Source organism: Pantherophis guttatus, chromosome 6, assembly GCF_059756535.1.
Source record: "Pantherophis guttatus breed Tessera chromosome 6, ASM5975653v1, whole genome shotgun sequence".
NCBI lineage: Eukaryota > Metazoa > Chordata > Lepidosauria > Squamata > Colubridae > Pantherophis > Pantherophis guttatus.
Window position 1 is genome coordinate 86,793,298 of NC_142068.1, and position 22,175 is coordinate 86,815,472.

At 42.2% G+C, this 22,175-nt stretch overlaps 1 protein-coding gene across 1 annotated transcript in view; it reads right to left on the bottom strand.

Annotated features, from left to right (window-relative positions):
- Positions 1 to 5,873: 5,873 nt before the first annotated feature.
- The window catches only part of CSGALNACT2 (chondroitin sulfate N-acetylgalactosaminyltransferase 2), a 69,257-nt gene continuing 52,955 nt past the window's right edge, over positions 5,874 to 22,175 (bottom strand). Inside the window, exons 4-8 of the mRNA XM_034423450.3 lie at positions 20,351 to 20,452; positions 16,017 to 16,195; positions 12,223 to 12,317; positions 11,373 to 11,454; positions 5,874 to 8,088 (exon numbers count right to left, since the gene is read on the bottom strand). Of these exons, the coding sequence (XP_034279341.1) occupies positions 7,796 to 8,088; positions 11,373 to 11,454; positions 12,223 to 12,317; positions 16,017 to 16,195; positions 20,351 to 20,452 (751 nt within the window). The 3' untranslated portion in view covers positions 5,874 to 7,795. The remainder of the gene's footprint in view (positions 8,089 to 11,372; positions 11,455 to 12,222; positions 12,318 to 16,016; positions 16,196 to 20,350; positions 20,453 to 22,175) is intronic.

Sequence of the window (22,175 nt, forward strand, 5' to 3'; positions counted from 1 at the left end):
AGTTCTATTGTCCAATTTATCTTGAATTTCTTCCATTTTAGACTCTAGTAAATTAGTATTTGTAGCCAACTGTATCATAAATTCTGACAAACCATTAGCCACTTTTAAAAAATTTTGCTCCAAAAAATCAAACTTAGATTTCACCAATTCTTTAATTTCCTGCTTAAATTTTTCAAGATGCTGATTCACAATCTCATCCCTTCTTACAATCTCCTCTAAAAGGAATTCTATTATATTAAAATCAGGTTTCTGAGATTGAAGAGTTAAAAGTTGTTCTTTTAAGTCGTTAGTGGGGGAATCCCCCCCCACTACTTGTTTGTTTGACTTTATAAGTTTCAGTGCCATATTTCCGCCCAGGCAAGCTTTGTTAAAAGAAGAAAAAAAAAAAACAAGAAAAAAGACTTCTTTCCAATCAATAACAATGTCAAGTCTCCAGGGAAAAAAAAGAGAGAAAAAGACACAGGAGCGAAGTTTTGTCTACAAATGTAGCCAGTGGTGTTTATTCCGCTACATTGTATTAATAGAAAACGGAAGGACTTTTCCTTTCAGCCTCTTCTCCAGCCGCGGCAGACGCCATTTTAAAAGGCTTTTTTTCTCCCCCTTTCCTTTCCTCTTTTCTCTTAAATAATTTTTTTAGAAGATAAGTAAAATACTTGCGTTTCAATATTACAGGTCCAGCTCACATTTTCTTTAAGTAATCTGTTAAATTCGCAGGCTTGCTCTTCACGCCTGGCTCTGCATTGGCAGAGGTCTCCCAAAGCCCGGAGCAGCGGCTGGGGATATGGGGCATCTCATCCGCTCCGTCCCAAAAATTAAAAAAAAACCTTTGGGACTCTGCAGAGAGTTCTACCCACCCCTGCCGGCTCTATCTCCGTTTCCTCATGGAAACGGAGTTTTTTCGAGCCGCCATTCCGCTGTGAAGGTGGCTCTGACAGGCAAAGGAAGCTGACGATCCCAAAGGAACGTCTGGCGGCGGCCAGCAGCAAACCGGAAGTTCGCTGCATGATTCTTATGGAGGAAACTAAGAATAGAATAGAATATTCTTTATTGGCCAAGTGTGATGAATAATAGAAATAGAATAGAATAGAATATGTTATTTTAAAAATGATCAAGCCAAACAACTCCATATGAATAGAATCAGTATATATGTTTTATTTTATAACTAAACTAATAAGTCAATCCTTAAATATTCTATCTCAGTACATTACATCACTGAAACACCGACGAGAGTGAGGCAAAAGCGAAGGTGAGTACCTTTTATATCAGGTTGGAAGGGGGAGTGGAACATTGCATTATGGGACATCAAGTTTAAATAGAACATGTTATATTGATGATGTTTATACCAGATTAAAACACTCTGGTATTTTATCTCAACAATACCCCTTCTAATACGATTGGTTTAATCGAAATAATTACTGTAACTATAATATACTATTTATATATTTACACATAGTCTCTTTGTTAAATAAATATGCTGATTTGATGGGAGTGGTTTAGTTAATATATCCGTGGTTTGTTCTTTTGTTTTACAATATACCGCCTTTATAAATCCCATTTCTGATAACTGTCTCACATGTTTATATTTAATGTCTATAACTCTGGATCTTTGACCAATTGCGTCAGGTTTAGATATGTCAATGGCGACTTTGTTGTCTTCCTGTATGATTATTGGATATGCAGGCTCTTTCCAAATGTCTATCATTAAATCATCGAACCATATTAAATTGTTTGCCGCTTTTGACAAACATACGAACTCTGCCTCTGTAGTTGAGGTTGATACAAGCTTTTGTTTACCCGTGTACCAATGTATTGGGCTTTCATTTAAATATATGACATAACCTGGAGTGCTTTTTCTTGTTTTAATGTCACTAGCCCAGTCCGCATCTGCATAACATGAGAGTATTGGTGACTTAGATATGTTTGGAGTGAGTGTTAATGTGGCGTTCGTTGTATGTTTCAGATACTTTAGCAATCTTTTAACAGCTTTCTAGTGATATATCTTCGGGTTATTTACATGTCTAGATAGTAAATTGACAGGGAGAGATATATCGGGTCTGGTCCAATTAGCTATACAGAGCAATGAACCGATTGTTGATCGATATAGTGTATTTTCATTAAAAGTTTCATCATCATTATACATATTTCTTAAAAAATCAGCCTGCATAGGCGTATCAGATGGTTTAGCATTGGTCATGTTGCATTTTAATAATAATTCTAAAAAAATTTCTTTTTGTGATAGTATGAAACCATTCTCTGTTTTGGTAATTTGAACTCTCAGGTATTTATCAATCTTTCCCAATAATTTTAGTGAAAAATGTTCATTGAGTTTTTGAGCAAATTGATCACACTTGGATTTACTTTTACCGAAGTATAAAATATCGTTAACATATACTAATACCTTTTCATAGGAACCCTGATCTCACCTGACAAACACACATTTGTCAGCTGATGTGGTGGTGAAACCTTTTAGCCCAAGTGTTTCAGAAAGACAATCATACCAATGCTTACCCGATTGTCGCAGACCATAGAGACTTTTCTTTAATAACCATGTTTTGCCCTCATCTTGGTCAATTCCTGGTGGTGCTCTGACATAAATGTCTTTATCTAGTTGCACGTGTAAGTACGCTGTCTGTACATCAAATTGAAAGACATGTTAGTTTAGAATTGATGCAATGACTAGTGTGGTTTTTACACTTTCTGGCCTGACAGTAGGAGAATAGGTATCTGTGTAATCATCTGGAAATCTTTGAGAAAATCCTTGTGCTACATTCTTGCCTTATATAAATTTTTGTTATCTTCTAAATGTTTTATCTTGAATACCCATCTCGTTCCAATTGTTTTTTTGTGTTTGGGGACTCTAGCTGGTGTATATACTTTTAGTGGCCTTAAACTATCCATCTCTTTTTGCATAGCGTTTTTCCACTTTATTTGTTCCTCCTTGGGAAGAGCCAAAATGTCCTCATAGTTTTTTGGCATAGTGACATCACAATTAATGGACATCACATAGTCCTTTAAGATTTTAGGCGTGTTCCCTTTGTTTGATCTAGGTGATCTTCTGATGTTTTTTTCTGTGTTATTAGTATTTTCAGATGATTCATTGGTGTTCTCTTCATCAGTGTCTCGTGTATTAATGATGTGGTGGCCTTCTTTCCAATTCTTAATAGCTACTTTATGTTTGATTGATTTGTTGATGTGTATGTGAGGTTTTGATTGTGTTTTATTATCTTTATATGTGTTTATCTAATATGATTTCGTTTGAATGTATTTTGCTCCAATTAGCATTTTCATCAAAATTCGCCGATCCTGAAATTATTATTTTATGATTACGGTCCATAAATCTATATGCTTTGGTTTTGGACTCATAACCTATGAATCTTAGCCTTTTTGAAATTTTGTCCCCCTTTCTTCTAAATTGTTTGGGAATATGTATGTTGGCCATTACCCCAAAGACATGAAGGTGAGATAATTTGGGTTTGCAGTTATACATGGTTTCATATGGGGTTTTTTGAATTACGTTAGACCATAATCTATTCAATGTATAATTTGAATATAGAACAGCCTCTCCCCAGAATGAAAAACTTAATCCTGCATCTTCCAAAACACACCTAACCATAGTCTGTAAAACACCGTTTCTGCGTTCAAGTACGCCATTTTGATATGGCAAAAACGGCGAAGTTTTGTAATGTATCAAACCATTTTTATTAGTCTAATTACTAAATTCTTTCACATGAATTCAGAACCTTGGTCTGTCATTATTTGTTTGACTTTGATATTATGTTGAGTTTCGACTCTCTTAACCGTATCTACTATAAACCCCCCCCCCCAAAAAAAATCACAAAAGAACCCTTGAGCAGGGGATTGGAAGACCTCCAAGGTCCCTTCCAACTCTGTCTATTCTATTCTATTCTATTCTATTCTATTCTATTCTATTCTATTCTATTCTATTCTATTCTATTCTATTCTATTCTATTCTATTCTATTCTATTCTATTCTTGTTCTGTTGTGTTCTATTCCTTTCTGTTCTGTTCTATTTCCTTCCCTTCCCTTCTATTCCTATTCTTACACTATCAAAATACCTTACCTTGCACGCCAGTTTTCAACTCGCAATGTTATCCTTTCAGTCGTGTCCAACTCTTGACGAATCTATGGGCCAGGTCTCTCCACATCTTCCAGTCTTGCACTAATCCTTTGAGGTTGTTCTATCTTCAGTGGTGCAGGTTGCCCTTGACTTATGATGATTCATTTAGTGACCGTCTGAAATCACAATGGCACTGAAAAAAACAGACTTTTAACTGTTTTTCACACTGACCACCGTTGTGGCATCCCCGTGGACGCGTGATCCAAATTCAGATGCTTGGCAACTAATTTGTATTTATGACCATCACAGTGTCCCCGGGGGTCATATGATCCTCCTTTGCAACCTTCTGACCCGCAAAGTCAATGGGGGAAGCCCATGTTCCTAACTTCATAATGGCAGGGATTTGCTGAACAAGGGTGGCAAGTAAGATTGTAAAACAAGGAAAAGTTCACGTAACAACTCTCTTGCTTAGCGAGGGAGATTTTGGCTACATTGTGGTCTGGATTATCTGGGCTACCGCATATCCAACACTGGGGTAGTCGTCCTCTTGGTGACTATTATATTGTGGTATTTGCGACAAAGCGTCCACCAGGGAGTTCTTACCCGCTGGGATGTACTTCAGTTGAAAACGGAACCATTGGAAATGTGCCCACCGGACCTACTTTGGGGATAATCCCTCGTGGCGTCTGGAGTGCCCCAAGGTTTCATGGTCAGTCCAGACTTTGAATGGAATCCTGGCCCCCTCCAAAAGATGCCGCCACGTCATCAATGCCCAGCGCACAGCAAAGGCCTCCTTCTCCCAAATAGCCTAGCCCCGCTCCATCTTTGTGAGCTTTCGTGACATATATGTGCACGGCAAGTCGAGAACTACCTCTATTCTAATGACATGCTATTTTCTGTGGCAGCAAGAGAAACTCTCCCTTCATGTGTCCTTGGTTTCGTTCTCTCAATAACCCGAGGGAGGGAAAAGGCTGTCTCAAAACTTCCCTTTACCAAACTGTGTGTTGTGGCCTGCCAGCAGCCAGCGGAGCTGGCAGCAGACTCGGACAGTGATGAGGAACTTGAGGAGGAACATGGGCCAGTCCTGGAGTCTGGGGAAGGCTCTGATGAGTGCTCTGCATCGGAGGCAAAGATGAGCCCAGGGCCGTCTGACAGTTGTCAGCTGCCTTCAGAGTCGGATATCAGTGGGGCAGAAGAACAGCTGGAGCCTGTTCCCAGTGTGCACATGTGCAGAGCTGCCAGGAGAAGGGGACAGTTAAGGAACAAGGGTCGACTCAGGAGTAAAGTGACAGGAGGACGGTGAATTGCCCCTCCCATAGGGAATAAAGAGGAGCGAAAGTGGAGTGGAGTTTGTAGGAGACAATTAGTTCATTTCATTAGTGTGAAGATCTGTTCGTGACTCTCAGAGACTCCTTGCCAAGTATTTTCTTGTATAGTGTTGCATTTGGAAGATATCGGCCTGGAAACTTTCCAAGCCTGATAAAATCTGTGGTGGTAAATTCACCCTGGAAAGACTGTTTGCTGGGACTTTGCTGGATGTGAATGAAACGAATTCACATTAGCTTAATAAAAAGGGGTTTTGTCGGGACAAGGAGTCTGCTTTGTGCTTTTGTGAAGCCTAGGTCAGAACACTGTGAGCTTACAGTCAATTTGTTAAGAAGACTCAAAGCAGCCCATTCTCCAATGGGCCTCATAAACCCCTCACAATTTGGGGGTTCTTTGATGTAGCTGTTCCCTCTTTTTCCTATCCTCTTCTCCTAGGTCGAAACTCCAAGGAAGAGAAACCAGCCAAATATCAAAAGAGAGGAATATTCAATTTATTTATAAAGACACGACAACAGCAAGCCCCATGACATTCTCTCCCAAGTCAGATAAATAATATTTGTTCTCAATAATGTTATTATATAAAAGCAAACTACGTGTTAAAAAGGGATGGGCCCAAATAGTTATACGGCGATTCAGACAGAGAAAAACTTCAACCTGTCTTTTTTTTATTTTTCCCCGTTATCCAGGAATTTGTTGGGAGAGTTCTGGCATCTCTTTGACAAATCCTGTTTGAAATGGATAGATTAAATAAAAAAAAAAAAAGGGGGAGAGAGAGAGAGAACGAGAGAGAGAGAGAGAGAGCATAATTCCACTTTTCTGCCACTAGTGTTCATTCCAATTCAGCCTGAATAGACAAACTTGTGCGCCCAAGGCTAAGAAATATAAAAAGGAGATAGTTAGCAAAGTTGACTTGTGTCTAACTTTCAGGGCCATTTTCTGATGTTCTCCGCCTCGGTCAAGGGGCAGAAACATTGCTACTTTCCTCTGAAGAGCCAAGAGGATCAGAATTGAACCATTTAAATCCTTGTTCATTCTAGGTCTCCAAACATGCAGAAGAAAATAAAAAAGAAAAGAAAAAGAAAAATTGGCTGGTAGCTAGGATAAGCACATAGCATATAAAGCTCAGCTCATGTACAATCTGCTAAAGTACGGCACCGCAACCGTTTCGCAAACTCTTGAATGGTCTTTTTTTATTTTAATTTTTTTTTAGAAACCTGACATCTAGATTTATTTTACTTTTTTTTGCAAGTGTATGGATGTTCCTGATAAGGCAAACTCAGTGGTTCTAGCTGCAACGATGTGTCAGTCGGCACAATCACACCTACCTTCTGCCTCTTCCCATTAAAGGGATACGTGTTGTGGCCCGCCAGTGGCCAGCGGAGCTGGTGGCAGACTCAGACAGTGAGGACATTGAGGAGGAACATGGGGCAGTCCTGGAGTCTGCGGAAGGCTCTGATGAATGCTCTGCGTTGGAGGCAGAGATGGGGCCAGGGCCGTCTGACAATTGTCAGCTGCCTTTGGAGTCGGACATCAGTGGGGCAGAAGAACAGCTGGAGCCTGTTCCCAGTGTGTGCATGTGCAGAGCTGCCAGGGGAAGGGAACAGCTAAGGAACAAGGGTCGACTTGGGAGTAAAGCCATAAGTGGACGTGAATGGCCCCTCCCATAGGGAATAAAGAGGAGCGAAAGGGGAGTGGAGTTTGCAGGAGACGGTTAATTCGCTTAATTGGTTTGTGACTCTCCAAGACTCCTTGCCAAATTTTGAATATATCGGCCTGGCAGCTCTCCAAGTCAGATAAGGTCTGTGACTGTAAATTCTCCCTTGAAAGACTTTGCTGGATGTGAATGAGAGGAATTCATAGTAACTTAATAAAAAGGGGGTTTTGTCGGGACAAGGAGTCTGCTTCATGCTCTTGGGAAGCCTAGGTCAGAACAATACGTACCGTGTCCATTCTTAAAAAAAAAAAAAAAAGAAGGAAAGGAACAATGCAGAATAACCGTGGAAAACTGAGAGGTGTGATCCATCCCTTTCGCGGGATGCAGGTTGGAGAACCCCAAAAGTGGAAAATTTGGAAAAGAGGTGGTCTTCTCCTCCCCAGTTCACCCCGCCCCATGTGCACCATCCAACTTGTTGAAGTGAAGGGAAAGAAGTCCCTTTTGGGTGAATGCCTCCTCTGGTGAAATCCTTGGTGATACCTGGCCGCAGAAAGAGATCTTTCGACTCAGAGAGAGAGAGAGAGAGAGAGAGAGAGAGAGAGAGAGAGAGAGAGAGAGAGAGAGAGAGAGAGAGAGAGGAGAGGCACTGCATGTTTGTAAGCTGAGTTAATTAAGGCTTCCGAACCAAATCTGGTTCATAGCAGCTACGGAGTCTGAAGGTTGCCCCGAAGATCGTTCTAGCCTATGGCTTCACTGTTAGTCTTGTAGGCTTGCTTACGCAGGTGGGTTTCGATCTCCTCCCGGAAAACAAGCATGCCAAGGTGCGAGTGAGAAGCCTCATTCATGGCTTTCGACTGGATGCACATGCGGTATTGCTCGGGAGTCAATTCGTCGGCACAGTGCTTCTCGTGCCAAAGATGAAACAGGCCGGGCACCGGAGTCCTGACCACCATCAGGTTGCTGTGCAGGTATTTCCGGTAGAGGTGAACGTCTTCTCCACCCCACCCTTTGACTTCCAGGTCAAAGCCTCCTGTGGGAAATCAGAGAGAGGTCAGGAGAACTGTTTGAAGGACATGGATGGTGGAGCCTGAATCAAAAGGGATGGACATCCATCATTTTATTAAAATTAATTCAGCAGAGTGGCAGAGTCTCCAGTTAGACAGCACGTAGAGTAGTGGCCAAAATTGTGGAAACCTTTTAGGAAAAGTGTATTTTTGAGGTTTGATGGCTAATAACACCACTTTTTTTTTGTTTTTTGGAGTTTCAAGATAATCCTATTCCACTGCTCGAATGGCCTGGGAATAGCCCAGACCTTCACCCAATGGAAAAATCTATGGAGCCAGCTGACTAAAAAAACTTGTTAGTCAGAAGCGACTCAGGAATAAAACCTAGTGAATAGAAGCAAACATTCAATGTTGGTTTCACATTATCACAGCTGCAGAACTTAAAAGACTTGGCTCACTCCATGGGAAGACGTTGTAAGGCCATAATTCATGCTAACTAACTAAGGATTAACTGATGTGATAATTTTTGTATATCTCATTTTTTCTATGTTGATAATTTTTGTATATCTCATTTTTTCTATGTTGATAATTTTTGTATATCTCATTTTTTTATGTGTTTCACTTTTCTTCTTTATACTGTAACTGCTATTCTAATAGCAAATTCTTCATAAAAGTTATTGCGTTACATTCTTGATTAAATTATCTTTCCATTGATACATAATTTTATGGTACAACTCCCAAAGAAAGTGCTGTTATTAGCTAGTTTTAGAAAATACACTTTTCCCAAAAGGTTTCCACAATTTTGTCCACTACTGTAGGTGTTTAAAGAGGGGTCAAGTTTAAAGTCCTTGCACTGGAGAAAGGGACACAGACCTGACCTCCCCCAGAATTCCTGAAGAATTCTGACTGAATGGAGTCAGTCTGGTGAGATTCTTGCAACATATTGTAAGTGACTTAACAATAAAGCTTCTGATTGAAGCTATATTCACGTGTGGTTCTGGCTGCTTGCAGCTTCAGCAATACTACGAGGCCACCATAAAACTTCTAGCAAAACAATTATATTGAGTTATTTCGTTCTATATCTTTAGTCATTGTTTCTCTTGATAGAGGAGAATATTTGTAGCTCAGGGTTGACATGAGGGATCCTTGGCACTTTCTGAGCTTGATTTTCTTGTGGACGTTTCATGACCCAAACTAGGTAACATCATCAATGCTAGAAGGGAGTGGAATGGTGATGGTGGAGGGGGAGGAGTTGAAGGAGGATGACGAAGAGAAGGAGGATGAAGAGAAGGAGAAGGGGAAAGGAGGTAGGAAGACTGTGAGGTCCTTGGTGCCTTCTGAGCTTGGTGTTTTCTTCCAGGTAGGTAGCACTGATGATGTTACCTAATTTGGTAATGAAACATCTCCAAGAAAACAACCAAGGCTCAGAGAGCACCAAGGACCCTTCAACTGTTTATTAAAAAAAGGGGGCAGACAAAGATTGACAACCCTCTTGTGAAGGGATAGAATGCAATAGTTATATTTTTACGGATTAAAATACTACAGAATGTTTTAAATACATTATTTAGATACATTATATGCTAATTTGTCCTAGAGGAGATCAACCCTGACTGCTCTTTAGAAGGCCAGATCCTGAAGATGAAACTCAAATACTTTGGCCACCTAATGAGAAGGAAGGACTCAGTGGAGAAGAGACTAATGCTGGGAATGATTGAGGGCAAAAGAAGAAGGGGACAACAGAGAACGAGGTGGCTGGATGGAGTCACTGAAGCAGTCGGCGTGAGCTTAAATGGTCTCCGGGGGATGGTAGAGGACAGAAAGGCCTGGACGAATGTTGTCCATGGGGTCGCGATGGGTCGGACAAGACTTCGCAATTAACAACAACAACTTTACAGTAGATATGTAAGAAAGGCAATTATTCCTGTTACTGAAATAAGATGTTTAAATTTTGCTCTAGGACCTGTTTACTTTCCATTAATAAATCCTGTATTCAAGAAGAAATCTGTATTGTGCCATTTTGAAAGAGCAAACATGGATGAACATTATGGTATTCACTTGGGACATTTATCTAGCGAATGAAGTGGTTTCCAATTTCACCTCTTTTATTGCAATGTATTACAATTTACATGTAGGCATAATGCCGATAATCTCTTTTGCTGAAAAATTCTGTTGAGCCACATGATGGCACCAACATACAAAATGAAAAAAAGTTTCAGTTACTCATTTTCCATTGTTGTTTTTAAAAAATCAGTTATGTGAACGGTAATGAATGTTTCACAAAAGTCCAAAATCAGTATATTGTATCCAGGAAATTCCGGCAAGAATTAATTAATTTACATTCGATAAATAACTAATTGAAAGCTCATGCCCGCCCACCCATCCTTTAGATTTAACCACCCACACTTTAGATCAACTGAGACAAGAATTTGTAGGCCGTGTATTTCAGCAGAAAATCCATTAGCTACAATAAAACAGCAATAAATAAAAGAGAAAGCATTTGGGCCAGGGTGGATAAAAATCAATGCTTTTTTATTTTATTTTTTTTTTTTAAATCTGATTTTTTAAAAATTTAAATTGATTTTTTTATTTAGATCAGATTTTTTAAAATCAAATATATTTTAATAAAATGCTTTTGGAGTAAAAATCTATCTAAAGATACTTTTCTATTTAAGATACATTCATAATTTAGTTTATTCAGCATGAAATGAAGCTTCCTTATGTAGTATCAGGCTGTATATTGTGCAACATTGGGACTGTCGGTGAGTCAACAGCAGGTCAGAGGAGGAGCCGCTTTGGGACAGAGATGATAGTTGCTCTTTTAAAAAATATGATTTAAAGATAAATAACCAGAAGATAAAGAATAGAATTTATTGCAATTACAATATCTATGTCAAGATTAGAAGTTGGAATACTATGATTATGTATATTTAATTGCATTATTACTATAAGCACTGTGTAAAAAATACATTGACCAAGTCAGTACATTCTCCACAAAATATGTACCACCTCTGCCTGGCCCCCGAGTGGGGTGGGAATGGGGATTTTGCAGTATCCTTTCCATGGAATGGGATGGGAATGGATATTTTGCAGTATCCTTCCCCTGGAGTGGAGTGGGAATGGAGATTTTGCAATATCCTTCCCCTGGAGTGGAGTAGGAATGGGGATTTTGCAGTATCCTTCCCCTGGAGTGGGGTGGGAATGGAGAGTTTGCAGTATTCTTTCTCTGCCACGCCCACCAAGTCATGCAACACTCACCAAGACACGCCCCACAGGAGGGAGGGAGGGAGAGAGAGGCATTTATACATCTTACCAATGGCCAAGAAATCTGTGCGATACTGACACATCATCCCAAAGCCAAAATCTCTCCAGAAGCCGGAATCTTTTTTGTGGACCTATTACAGAAACAGACACAGAGTTTTAGCTTCAGGAAAGAGCAAAACAACAAGGCCTGAAACAAAACCCACTTCAGCATTGCCTGATGGTGAGGAAAGAAGAAGACAGGAGGTAGACATTAACCATCAACGGAATGGTAGATGATTGCATTCAAGTCCCAAAGGTCCTTCTTTTTTCTTCAAGAGACGACTGCACTTCTTTTTTCCTTGAAGACGTTTCGCTTCTCATCCAGGAAGCTTCTTCAGTTCAGAACGGAAGAGCTGAAGAAGCTCCTTGGACGAGGTAAAAGAAAGAAAGTCCAGTTGCCTCTTGAATAAGCACACTCTGACATGGATGGCTGAGATTCTCTATCTCTTATTTATTTATTACATCTTTATGCTGCCCATCTCCCTAATCCTTATAAAGTGACTAAAATAAACAAACACTAATAAAACTGACTTGAAACACATTCCCCCCTCCCCCGCAAAAATCTGCTGAGTTCAAGAAAACTAAAACAAATGGAAACTTGCTAAATGTTAATCTGATAAACTAAGAACAAATTTCAGCAAAGGTCTCTCTCTTTTGTTCATGTCATTTGAGGACAGCAAGTCCTTTCGTTCGTGTTGCTTGGGGGAAAATTCAATGAAGGCCCAGGAAAGGACAGATCCCATTGTCAACGAGTGAAACTTCATTTTTAAAGATGTTCCAGGAAATTATACACTGCACGGTGTTGTTGTTACTATGGAGAGTAACGTTTTTAAAGTTTCTCTGGAACCCCCGTCTCTTACCAATTGCTGTTCCACTGGAGGTGGCCCGTCTTGATTAGCGTAGACAATGGCAGGATTATAAAGGCTGAAAACCACCGGATAAAAAACCTTCTTGCCTGCGAAAAAGGGGAAAGACTCCGTCTGAACGACTGATGAGGAAAAGACTTCCCATTTTGTTTTGTTTTTAAATTAACCGTTAAACTATTTCCCAAGCACTACTGTAACATGGAAGGAAGGAAAGGAGTTGATTATAGGGAATGGTGCTCATCTCCGTTTCAAAGGCCATTGAGCCAGTGCTGTCCGAAAAAGGTTTCTATGGTCCTATGGCCAGCATGATGTCATGGAATGCTCTTTCCTCCTGACCAAAGTCATCTACTCTACCTATAAATCAGAAGAAACTTCCTAATAGTGAGAACAGTCAATCAATGGAATAACTTGCCTCCAGAAGTTGTGGGTGCCTCATCACTGGAGGTTTCTAAGAAGAGATTGGACAGCCATTTGTCTAGAGGTCAGCAACCTGTGGCTCTGGAGCCACATGCAGCTCTTTGGGCCCTCTGCTGTGGCTCCCTGTCAGGTAATCTCACCACTGGCTGGCCCCGCCCCTCGCCTTCCCCTCCCAGTCACTCCTCGCCTGGCCTGAGAAGGTAAAGGCGACAGCGGGGGATGGAGAAGCGCCCAGGGCAGAGGCAGAGAGATACAGAGAGAGGGGGAGAGAGAAAGACATAGAGAGAGGGAGGGAGGGAGGAAGGTGAGAGAGAGATATGTCAAAAGGATTTTGTGGTTCTCGGTGTTTTTTAACAACTGGTTCTCTGCCCTAATGATCGGCTGGGTAGGCATGGCTAGGGGGTGGTCATGTGACCAGTGGAAGTGACTGACATCGAGTTGGCCACGCCCACTCAGGTTTTGTGGCTCCCAGTGTTTTCTGTGGGAAACGGGTCCAAATGGCACTTTGAGTATTTAAGGTTGCAGACCCCTGGTATAAGGTCTCCTGTTTGAGCAGAGGGCTGGACTAGAAGACCTCCAAAGTCCCTTCCAGCTCATTCTATTCTAACTTCTACTCTCTTGCATGCTTTTGAATGGCTTAGGTGGGCAGGAGCGAGGGGGAAGATGGGAGCTCACCCCCTTGCGCGATGCTCAGGTCCCAAACCTGGGCTGTCAACTTTCCAACCGACAACCCCAGCGTCTTTTAACCAATGAGTCATCGCCCTGCCCCAAAACATGACTTGCATCTAACAGAGACTATTGAGAGTACAATATAAATCTAAGACTGAAGTCATCCAGTTTGAGACATAGAATACAGAATAAGAGAGTTGATACATTGATACATCCAAATCTTATAAATATGGAAAAAAAATGTTTCTTATAAGGATATACTAAACGAGAAGGGTGAATTGAAAACCAGATTAGAACTAAAAAACCAAGGGGTGGAATTAGAGGGGTGATCGTACCTGCAGATACAATCATGTTATGTGAAAGATGTGAAAACATGGGGGTTTTATAAAGAACTAACAACATTGGACAAGATATTAGTTGGGACTGATAACAAATTGATAAGGATACTATACAATTGTTTATTAAATTACAAAATGGAAGAAGAACAAGTTAAAGAGACGATGATAGTATGGGCCAAAAACTTTGGATATAATATAGATTTGGATAAATGGCAAAAGCTTTGGGAGAGAAATTGGAAACTGACAATGGCCACATCACATAAGGAAAATCTCTATAAAATGTTCTATAGACGGCATCTGTCCCCGGCAAAATTGGCCAAAATGTTAAGCAATATGTCCCCAAACTATTGGAAATGTAAACAAATACCTGGCACATATTATCACATGTGGTGGACCTGTACGAAATCAAGAAAATTTTGGATACAGTGGAAGTGAAAACACCCCTTGAGAGGAGGAGACAATAAGGAAGATACTAGTCTGTGCGGAAATGGACAGGCTAATGCTAAAAATAAAAGATAAAGGAGATACAGAACACTATGCTACATGGAATAGATTCTATCAATGGTTAGAAACACGAGGTAAAAGTTGAAATGCCAAAAAATCAGGTTAGGTGGACATGGAAAGAGATAATATGTATGTATTAGAATGAAGGCATTAGAATGATAGATTAGATTGCTCTCACTGTTAGAAAATTCTTCCTTAATTCCAGGTTGATTGTCTCCTTCATTAGTTTTTATCCATTGTTCCTTGTTTGGCCTTCAGGTGCTTTGGAAAATAAGTTGACCCCAGTGGTGAAATCTAAAATTTGTTACTACCATGTCTGTGGGCGTGGCTTGGTGGTGGTGGTGGGTAATGTGACTGGGTGGGCATGGCCAATTTTTTTTTTTACTTTTTTTTTTACTTTTAAAACCATTTTTTCTACAACCTCTTCGGTGAAGAGGTTGTAGAAAAATGTTTTCAAAAGGCTCTGACGACCCCAGCTTGGATCGTCAGAGGCATTTAAAAGAAAAAAGCTTCTGCTGATCAGGCAACTCAGCTTGGGTTATGAGAGGCATTTAAAAGAAAAAAAGCCTCTGATGATTGCGCGGCTCAGCTGGGCATGGGGGGGACAGGGATTTTTGCTACCGGTTCTCCGAACCACCCGCTTCCATCGCTACCGGATCGGATGGTCTAGTCCAAACCGGGAGCATTTCACCCCTGGTTGACTCCCTCCTCTTTGTGGCAACCCCTCAAATATTGGAAAGCTGCTATCATGTCACCTCTAGTCTTTCTCTTTATTAGGCTAGGGAGACATATCTAATTATACTATATAGTGTATGTGTGTGCGTGTGTTTCTTTGTGTATTTGTATGCATGCAGACACACACATGACAGACATAATTGTTTGACCTGTTTTCATGGAGTCCTGGCTCAGCTGTGAAGTTCAGTTTGGCCACGGTTCCGTAATATGCAGTTTTAGGAATAATAAGGTAAATATAGAAATACTGCCCTCCATGAAATGTGGTGGGACTGTGAGAAAGCTGTGATAGAAACATTAGACCCCACTTTCCTTCCAAAAGGACATGTGTTAACACCACAATTACCCTTTACTATAAACACCTCCAGGGGTTCCACACACTTTTCAACAAAAACTGCTTACTTGCAGGACTGCAAAATTGCAAAAGGCAGGCAGCCAAATTCCGTTTGGCAGCTTGTGATATCCCAAAGAGGAACATAAAGGACAAGAAGGGAGAAATAGAGGCAGAGTTTCTTATTGTAATTTATTCAATATAATATATATTTTTTATATAATCTTATCATTGGTTTTATTTATGATCAGTTTAACAGTAACAGAGTTGGAAGGACCTTGGAGGTTGTCTAGTCCAACCCCCTGCTCACGCAGGAGACTTGTACTAAGGATTCAAACCGCCAAACTGCCAACCTTTCTGATCAACAAACTCAGTGTCTTAGCCACTGAGCCACTTAGTCAGGCTATAATTAACTTAACAAAAGCCATGAATGGTGTGATGAAGTCTACTCATGCCATGTTCAGGGGAGAAAGCCTCCTCAAAGGAAACCCTCTATATAAATATAATAAATGAAATGAAAACAACCACTGTCTTATGCTCTCCCCCCCCTCAAGTAATTTTCCAGATGTCTAGCAAAGGATTAATTCAGCAGTTTATGGAAGATCAGCTGTTCTCAAGGAAAATATATGACCCTATCAAGACTGGAGAAACCATGAGAAATGAAATGCCTCAGGAAAATTTACAATGCAGGAGGATATCCAAAGAAGTATTTTGCAGTATAAGGCTTCTTCATACTGGGAGAAAGGGAATGATCTAAAAACCTCTTCTCCGTTCTCTTCAGGATATAAGAGACCTACCTGGTTCTGTATTCAGGCGGCAGCTGTTCAAGAATTCAGCCGTGAAATAAATATCCACATCGCAGAAGAACATCAAGACTTCTCCTTTTTCCCAAGCTCGGGCACCCACATCCAGTCCTTGGCCACGGTTGAATTCCTCATTCAGAGAAACCAGAGTGTAGTTATGGAAGTCAGCCTCCCTAACAAGACAAAGCATCCAGAGTTTGGAACATCCAAGTTCTCGGTTCATGGCCCAACGGCTCAAAACAATACCCTGAAGGCAGTGATGGAATCCAAATAATTTAAGAACCGGTTCTCTGCCCTAATGACTGGCTGGGTGGGTGTGGCCATGGTGGGCGTAGCCAGGGGGTGGACAGGCAGCACTCGGCCTCCTGCACCCCACTGGGAGCAAATACGGGCTGCAGGGGGAACACACTGCCCTCCCGTTTTGGGCCTAGTAGGCCTCTGTGCAGCCTCCCAGGTGTCGAGTGTCAGCCATTCCCTCGACACATGATCCCGGGGACTGTGACAAGCCAGAAGAACAGAGACACGGTGAAGGGGTTTTTTGTAGTGTTTAGCAGGGCACAGTGATATCAGGTGGTGGACGGTATAGAGAATCTGGGGACAGGGTCAATAAAACGATGTCAAAGGAAACAAAAGCCTTTCAATACGAGGGACAGCGAGATCCAGAAGTAACTGGCAATCCACAATGAACCTGAAGGAGTAAATAGTACTGTCACTTTAAATGCACAATTGAGCAAGGGCGGGGCGGTTGGGGACATTCTATAAAGCCGGATAAGCGGAAGAATCGGGCGTCTCCGACTCAGAAAACTTCAGCGCTTACTGTATGACCACTGTGTAAGCTACGATTAAACAGGATAGCTTCACCTTTGAGTGTGTGCGTGTGGTGTTTGTTCGGCGGAGCACAGGTGGTTCCAGAGAAGGCTGACACCGGGAGCAAAAACGAGCCGCCCCACAGCCCCCCCCCGCACCCTATTTTGGGCCTAGGAGGCCTCCCAGCACTTACCTGGGAGCCAAAATGGGGCACGTGAGGACTCCTGGAAGGGGCGGGGCAGGAAGGGGTAGGGCCACCCAGCAATTTAACTACTAGTTCACCCGAACCGGCTGAATCCCACCACTGTCTGAAGGCCAATTAATTCAACCAAGCTCCATGTCTTACATTTCACCCTTGCAGAGTTGCTATTGGAAAGAAGATCTGTGTTGGGTTGCCTGTGAAGCAAGGATTACTACACACCACCCCCTACTGTTCTTCATGAATACAACGGGCCTCTGTTGTATTTTCGAGCTAGATACTCCTTCTTTAGACGAAGTGGTGATTTGCATTTAACTTGTTGAGTTTCAACAAGTTAGGCCAAAATCTGCAACATGGCGAGCCCAGAATTGCAACTTGTGTGTACATGTCACGGACACACAAAAGGGATGGGGCTTTGACTGCAACACTTGCCTGCCATCTTGCAGATACCAATTTCCCGGCAGATACCCGGGTCTTCCATGGTGTTATGAAAAGGCAACAACCACTTGGATAATTTCTTTTCGGGAGAAGCTCTACAAAAAGTGCTCATTATTAAAGTTGCATGTGAGAAATTAGGGAAGCTAATTTTTCTTTCTCCCAAGTCTATTCAGACAGAAAACTTTTCTACACAGAACCACCAACGTATAACAAATTCTTCCCCTGTTCAGATGCTTAATTTAGCAGAACGGAGAACGATAATGTCAGGCCTGGAAGCCATCTTTTGCATTGGGCCTTCAGACCTGCCACATTTACTACTGTGGGAAACTGGGAGGGGGGGATTATATGGTGAAAGGGTGATATATAGTCATAATAACATTCCTTTCTCAGAGAGTCAAGGACATCTTGCCCTGCACCTGGAGGACTGGAACTGGGAGGCATCTCCAGTTGGGGTGGTTCTTTGATGGACATGTGGGTGCTGGGCAGGGACTTGGACTTTCTTTTGGGTGGGGAATACCTGGAGGCTTTCAGATTCAGGTTTTTCCAGGTGCCAATATGACATCTCTAATAAAAAGGAACTTTGAGGAACTTCAAGAGTCTTCTTTTGTTGGGGGTGTTACTGGGAACCCTGACAGATAACCAATCAAACATTCTTGTCAATGGAAAAGAACTTTGTCGTAAATGATCACATGAACATGGTAGCTTTGCATCAACTTGCGTAATGCTAAAGGCACTAGCAAAAAACAGGTTCGGAGAATGGTGGAAATTTAACATAGCCATTTCTCACTGGAATAGCTACAAGGACCAGCCATTATAAATCATCCACTGTATTATATTTCTTTGGGTGAAGTTTAGTCCAAAATTAACATTGGATGTCCTGGATCAGTGATGGCTAATCTTTTTGCCATCGTGTGCCAGGAGTGCGGGGGAGCGTGGGGGGGTCACATGTGCGCGTACCCACACCCATAATTCTATGCATCCCACCACGCATGCGCGGGTGACCCCCCTCCGCTTCCCCTGCTCCTGGAACATGAAGGCCCGGTGGGCCCATTTTTCTCTCTCCCCAGGCTCCAAAGACTTTCTAGGAGTCTGGAGGAGGGCGAAAATGGCCTTCCTCCCCTCCCGGAGGTCAGAAACGATCCATTTGCCAACTTCCGGTCCCACCAGAAGTTGGCAAATGGGTTGTTTCTGGCCTTCGGAGGGCCTCTGGGGTGTGTGGAGAAGAACGGGCCTTCCGCCCCCCCACTCCCCGAGGCCCTCTGGAGGCAGGAAACAGCCCATTTCCCTACTTGTGGTGGGCCCAGAAGGCCCAAAAATCAGCTGGCCTGCGCTCACATAAGCGCCAGATCTGAGCTTGCATGCCCATTGATGTGGCTACGTGTGCCATCTGTGGCACGCGTGCCATAGGTTCACCATCACGGTCCTAGATTATTGTTCATTGTTCAATGAAAGACTTTTCAGAAACTGAATTTCCTGAAGTCCCTAATCACCTCCAATTACAAATAAGAGTTTCACTTGAGGGCAGAAACCAAATTACTATTTGAGGAAGCATAAAATGATGGCTGATGGCTAGGTAATAGCAATAGCACTTAAGACTTATATACCGCTTCATCGTGCTTGCTGATGCTTTACGCTTTTACTGAGATTGGGTACTTTTAGCTGGGTGTGCTATGCCCATGAAGTAACAGAATAACAAAGTTGGAAGGGACCTTGGAGATCTTCTAGTCCAACCCCCGTTCAAGCAGGAGACCCTATTACCATTCCAGACAAGTGGCTGTCCAGTCTCTTCTTAAAAGCCTCCAGTAATGGAGCAGCCACACATCTAAAGTCATTAGATCAAGCTCAGTTCCAAAGATTTTTTAATGGATGATTAATTGGTATAATTAATTATTGGTAATTGATTAATAAATAAATTAATATGAATGAATGAATGAATGAATGAATGAATGAATGAATGAATGAATGAATGAATGAATGAGCGTTGGTGGCGCAGTGGTTAGAGTGCAGTACTGCAGGCTATTTCTGCTGATCACCGGCTGCCAGCAGTTTGGCAGATCAAATCTCACCAGCTCAAGGTTGACTCAGCCTTCCATCCTTCTGAGGCGGGTAAAATGAGGAGCCAAATTGTTGGGGGCAACATGCTGACTCTGTAAACCGCTTAGAGGGCTGTAAAGCATTATAAAGCGGTATATAAGTCTAAGTGCTCTCTCTCTCTCTCTCTCTCTCTCTCTCTCTCTCTCTCTCTCTCTTTCTCTCTCTCTCTCTCATCAGGTGTTAGACTGACTCTGTAAACGGCTTAGAGACGGCTGTAAAGCACCTTATATACATAAGTCAAAGTGCTATTGCTATTAAATGAAAATTATGTTTCGTCTCCTGCAAGGTCACGGAATAATTTTTCTATGGTTTGCTGCCTTCGGTCCTGGCAGTTGAGGATTCACTTTGATGAGATGCATTACTCAAAGGAAAACACAACAAATTGCCCCTGGGTGCAGAAGGATCTCAGTCAAGACCAAAGGCAGAATTGATGTTTCCGAATGAGGGGTTTTATTACGGGGGGGTCAGAGATTTTTTATGTGTGCCAGCGAAGCAGTGCATCCATCTTACAAACTGGGAACTGTGTTATTTTGCATGAAAAAGGCAAACAGGCCTCTTTCCAATATTCCACAGAAGCCCAGTATTTTCAGAATAAACGAAGGACGTAACTGTCAGGCCTGCAAGCCATTTTTGTATTAGGCCCTCAGACATAATACAGACCTGTTGTAACTTTGTTCCCCTAAAATGAAACATTTCAAGAGAACTTCTCTGCAGGGGAGAGGTTCAAACTGCTTTCCCCTCTTGGTTTCCTTCCTATCGCCACATGTCTGCGCGACTCCTTGAGACTCACCTCGCAACGGATTCTAAGATGCTTTTGACTTCAGAAAGCCCCTCCTGTCCAAAATACACCACGGTGAGATGAATCCGCTTGTCTTGATTAATGCAAACATCCCTGGGAGCAAAAGAGAATATTAGTGAATCAGTTAACTTCTACACCAAGAAAGATCCAGGTATCTCCTCTACTGGCCAACAGAAGTTTTCAGAGTCAGAATTCTCCAAATGGATTGATCGGCCAAAATCTCGGAAAGATCTAATCTCACTAGAGCTGTTCACAAATCATCTGAGCTACTCATGTTGGCTTTGTTACAAATACACTTTGATTAAAAAAACAGCTAGATTTCTTAAAAGTTTCGGGCTGGCCATAATTGAGTCCATAGCAGTGTTCCAGTATCACAGGGGCTGCCACAAAGAAGAGGGAGTCAAGCTATTCTCCAAAGCATCTGAGGGCAGGACAAGAAGCAACCGGGGGGGGGGGGTTCATCAAGGAGAGAAACAACCTAGAACTAAGGAGAAATTTCCTGACAGTTAGAACAATTAATCAGTGGAACAACTTGCCTCCAGAAGTTATAGATGCTCCAACACTGGACGTTTTTAAGAAGAGATTGAATAACCATTGGTCTGAAATGCTATAGGGCCGTGATGGTGAATCTGTGGCACGCGTAGCCATAACAGTGGGCACGCCAGCTCAGCTCTGGCGTGCATGCGTGCACCGGCCAGCTGGTTTTCAGGCCTTCTGGGCCCACCAGAAATAGGAAAACAGGTTGTTTCCTGCCTCTGGAGGGCCTGGGGGGGTGGGGAAGGCCCATTTTTCTTTCTCACCTGGCTCCAGATCCTCCCTATGCATCTGGGGAGGGCAAAAACAGCCTTCCCCAACCCCTCAGAGGCCCTCCGGAGGCCCGTTTCCCAACTTCCGGTTGGACAGGAAGTGACGCTTTTTGCTGTCCCCAGCCTCCAGAGACTCCATTGCGTGCCAGGAGCGGAGGGGGGGAGAAGGGGGAGTCCCGCACGCATGGGGCGCATAGAATTATGGGTGTGTGCATGTGTGTGCACGAACCGCCCCCCCCGGCACGCGATGGCAGAAAGGTTAGCCATCACTGCTATAGGGTTTTCTGCCTAAGCATATCTTCCATATTTTTAACATCCTTGCTTCAGCTGCTTTTGAGAGAAATCAGAAGACCATTCTGCTTAATGAGGAATCTACCCAACGGCTGATGTTCCATTTTCTAATGCTTCCTCTGCAGAGATATCTGCCAGATTATGTGCAATTTAAGGCAATTCAGCTGCTCTGGAGGATTTCCATGTAAATTATTTACTTGTAAAAAACATGATTTGAAATCACAAGCCGATCAGCAAGACTGCCTGGTATTGTAAGAAACAACACAGGTTTGTTCCACGGAGACGTATAACAGTAACAGAGTTGGAAGGGACCTTGGAGGTCATCTAGTCCAACCCCCTGCTCACGCAGGAGACCTGTACTAGGGATTCAAACCGCTGAACTGCCTACCTTTCTGATTGACAAGCTCAGCGTCTTAGCCACTTAGTCACAGATTCGTTTTTGGATTTTATGTTGTTATTCTGAAACTTCATGATGCACAGGATACTTTTAGCAACAGCCCAATGGTGTATTAATTCAGATTTTAGCATCTCAATAATATAATATGCAAGATTCTTTCTAATTGCTAATTCACTCCATATGTTTGTATGCCATGGTTTTAAAATAGACTCAATTATGCTTTTGAGGCTTTTACCATTTAGCATTCATATTTACATTCTGCTTTTGTTCATTTTATGTAGCTACGTCATTAGCTGAAAGCATTTCCTTTGGTTTTCATCTG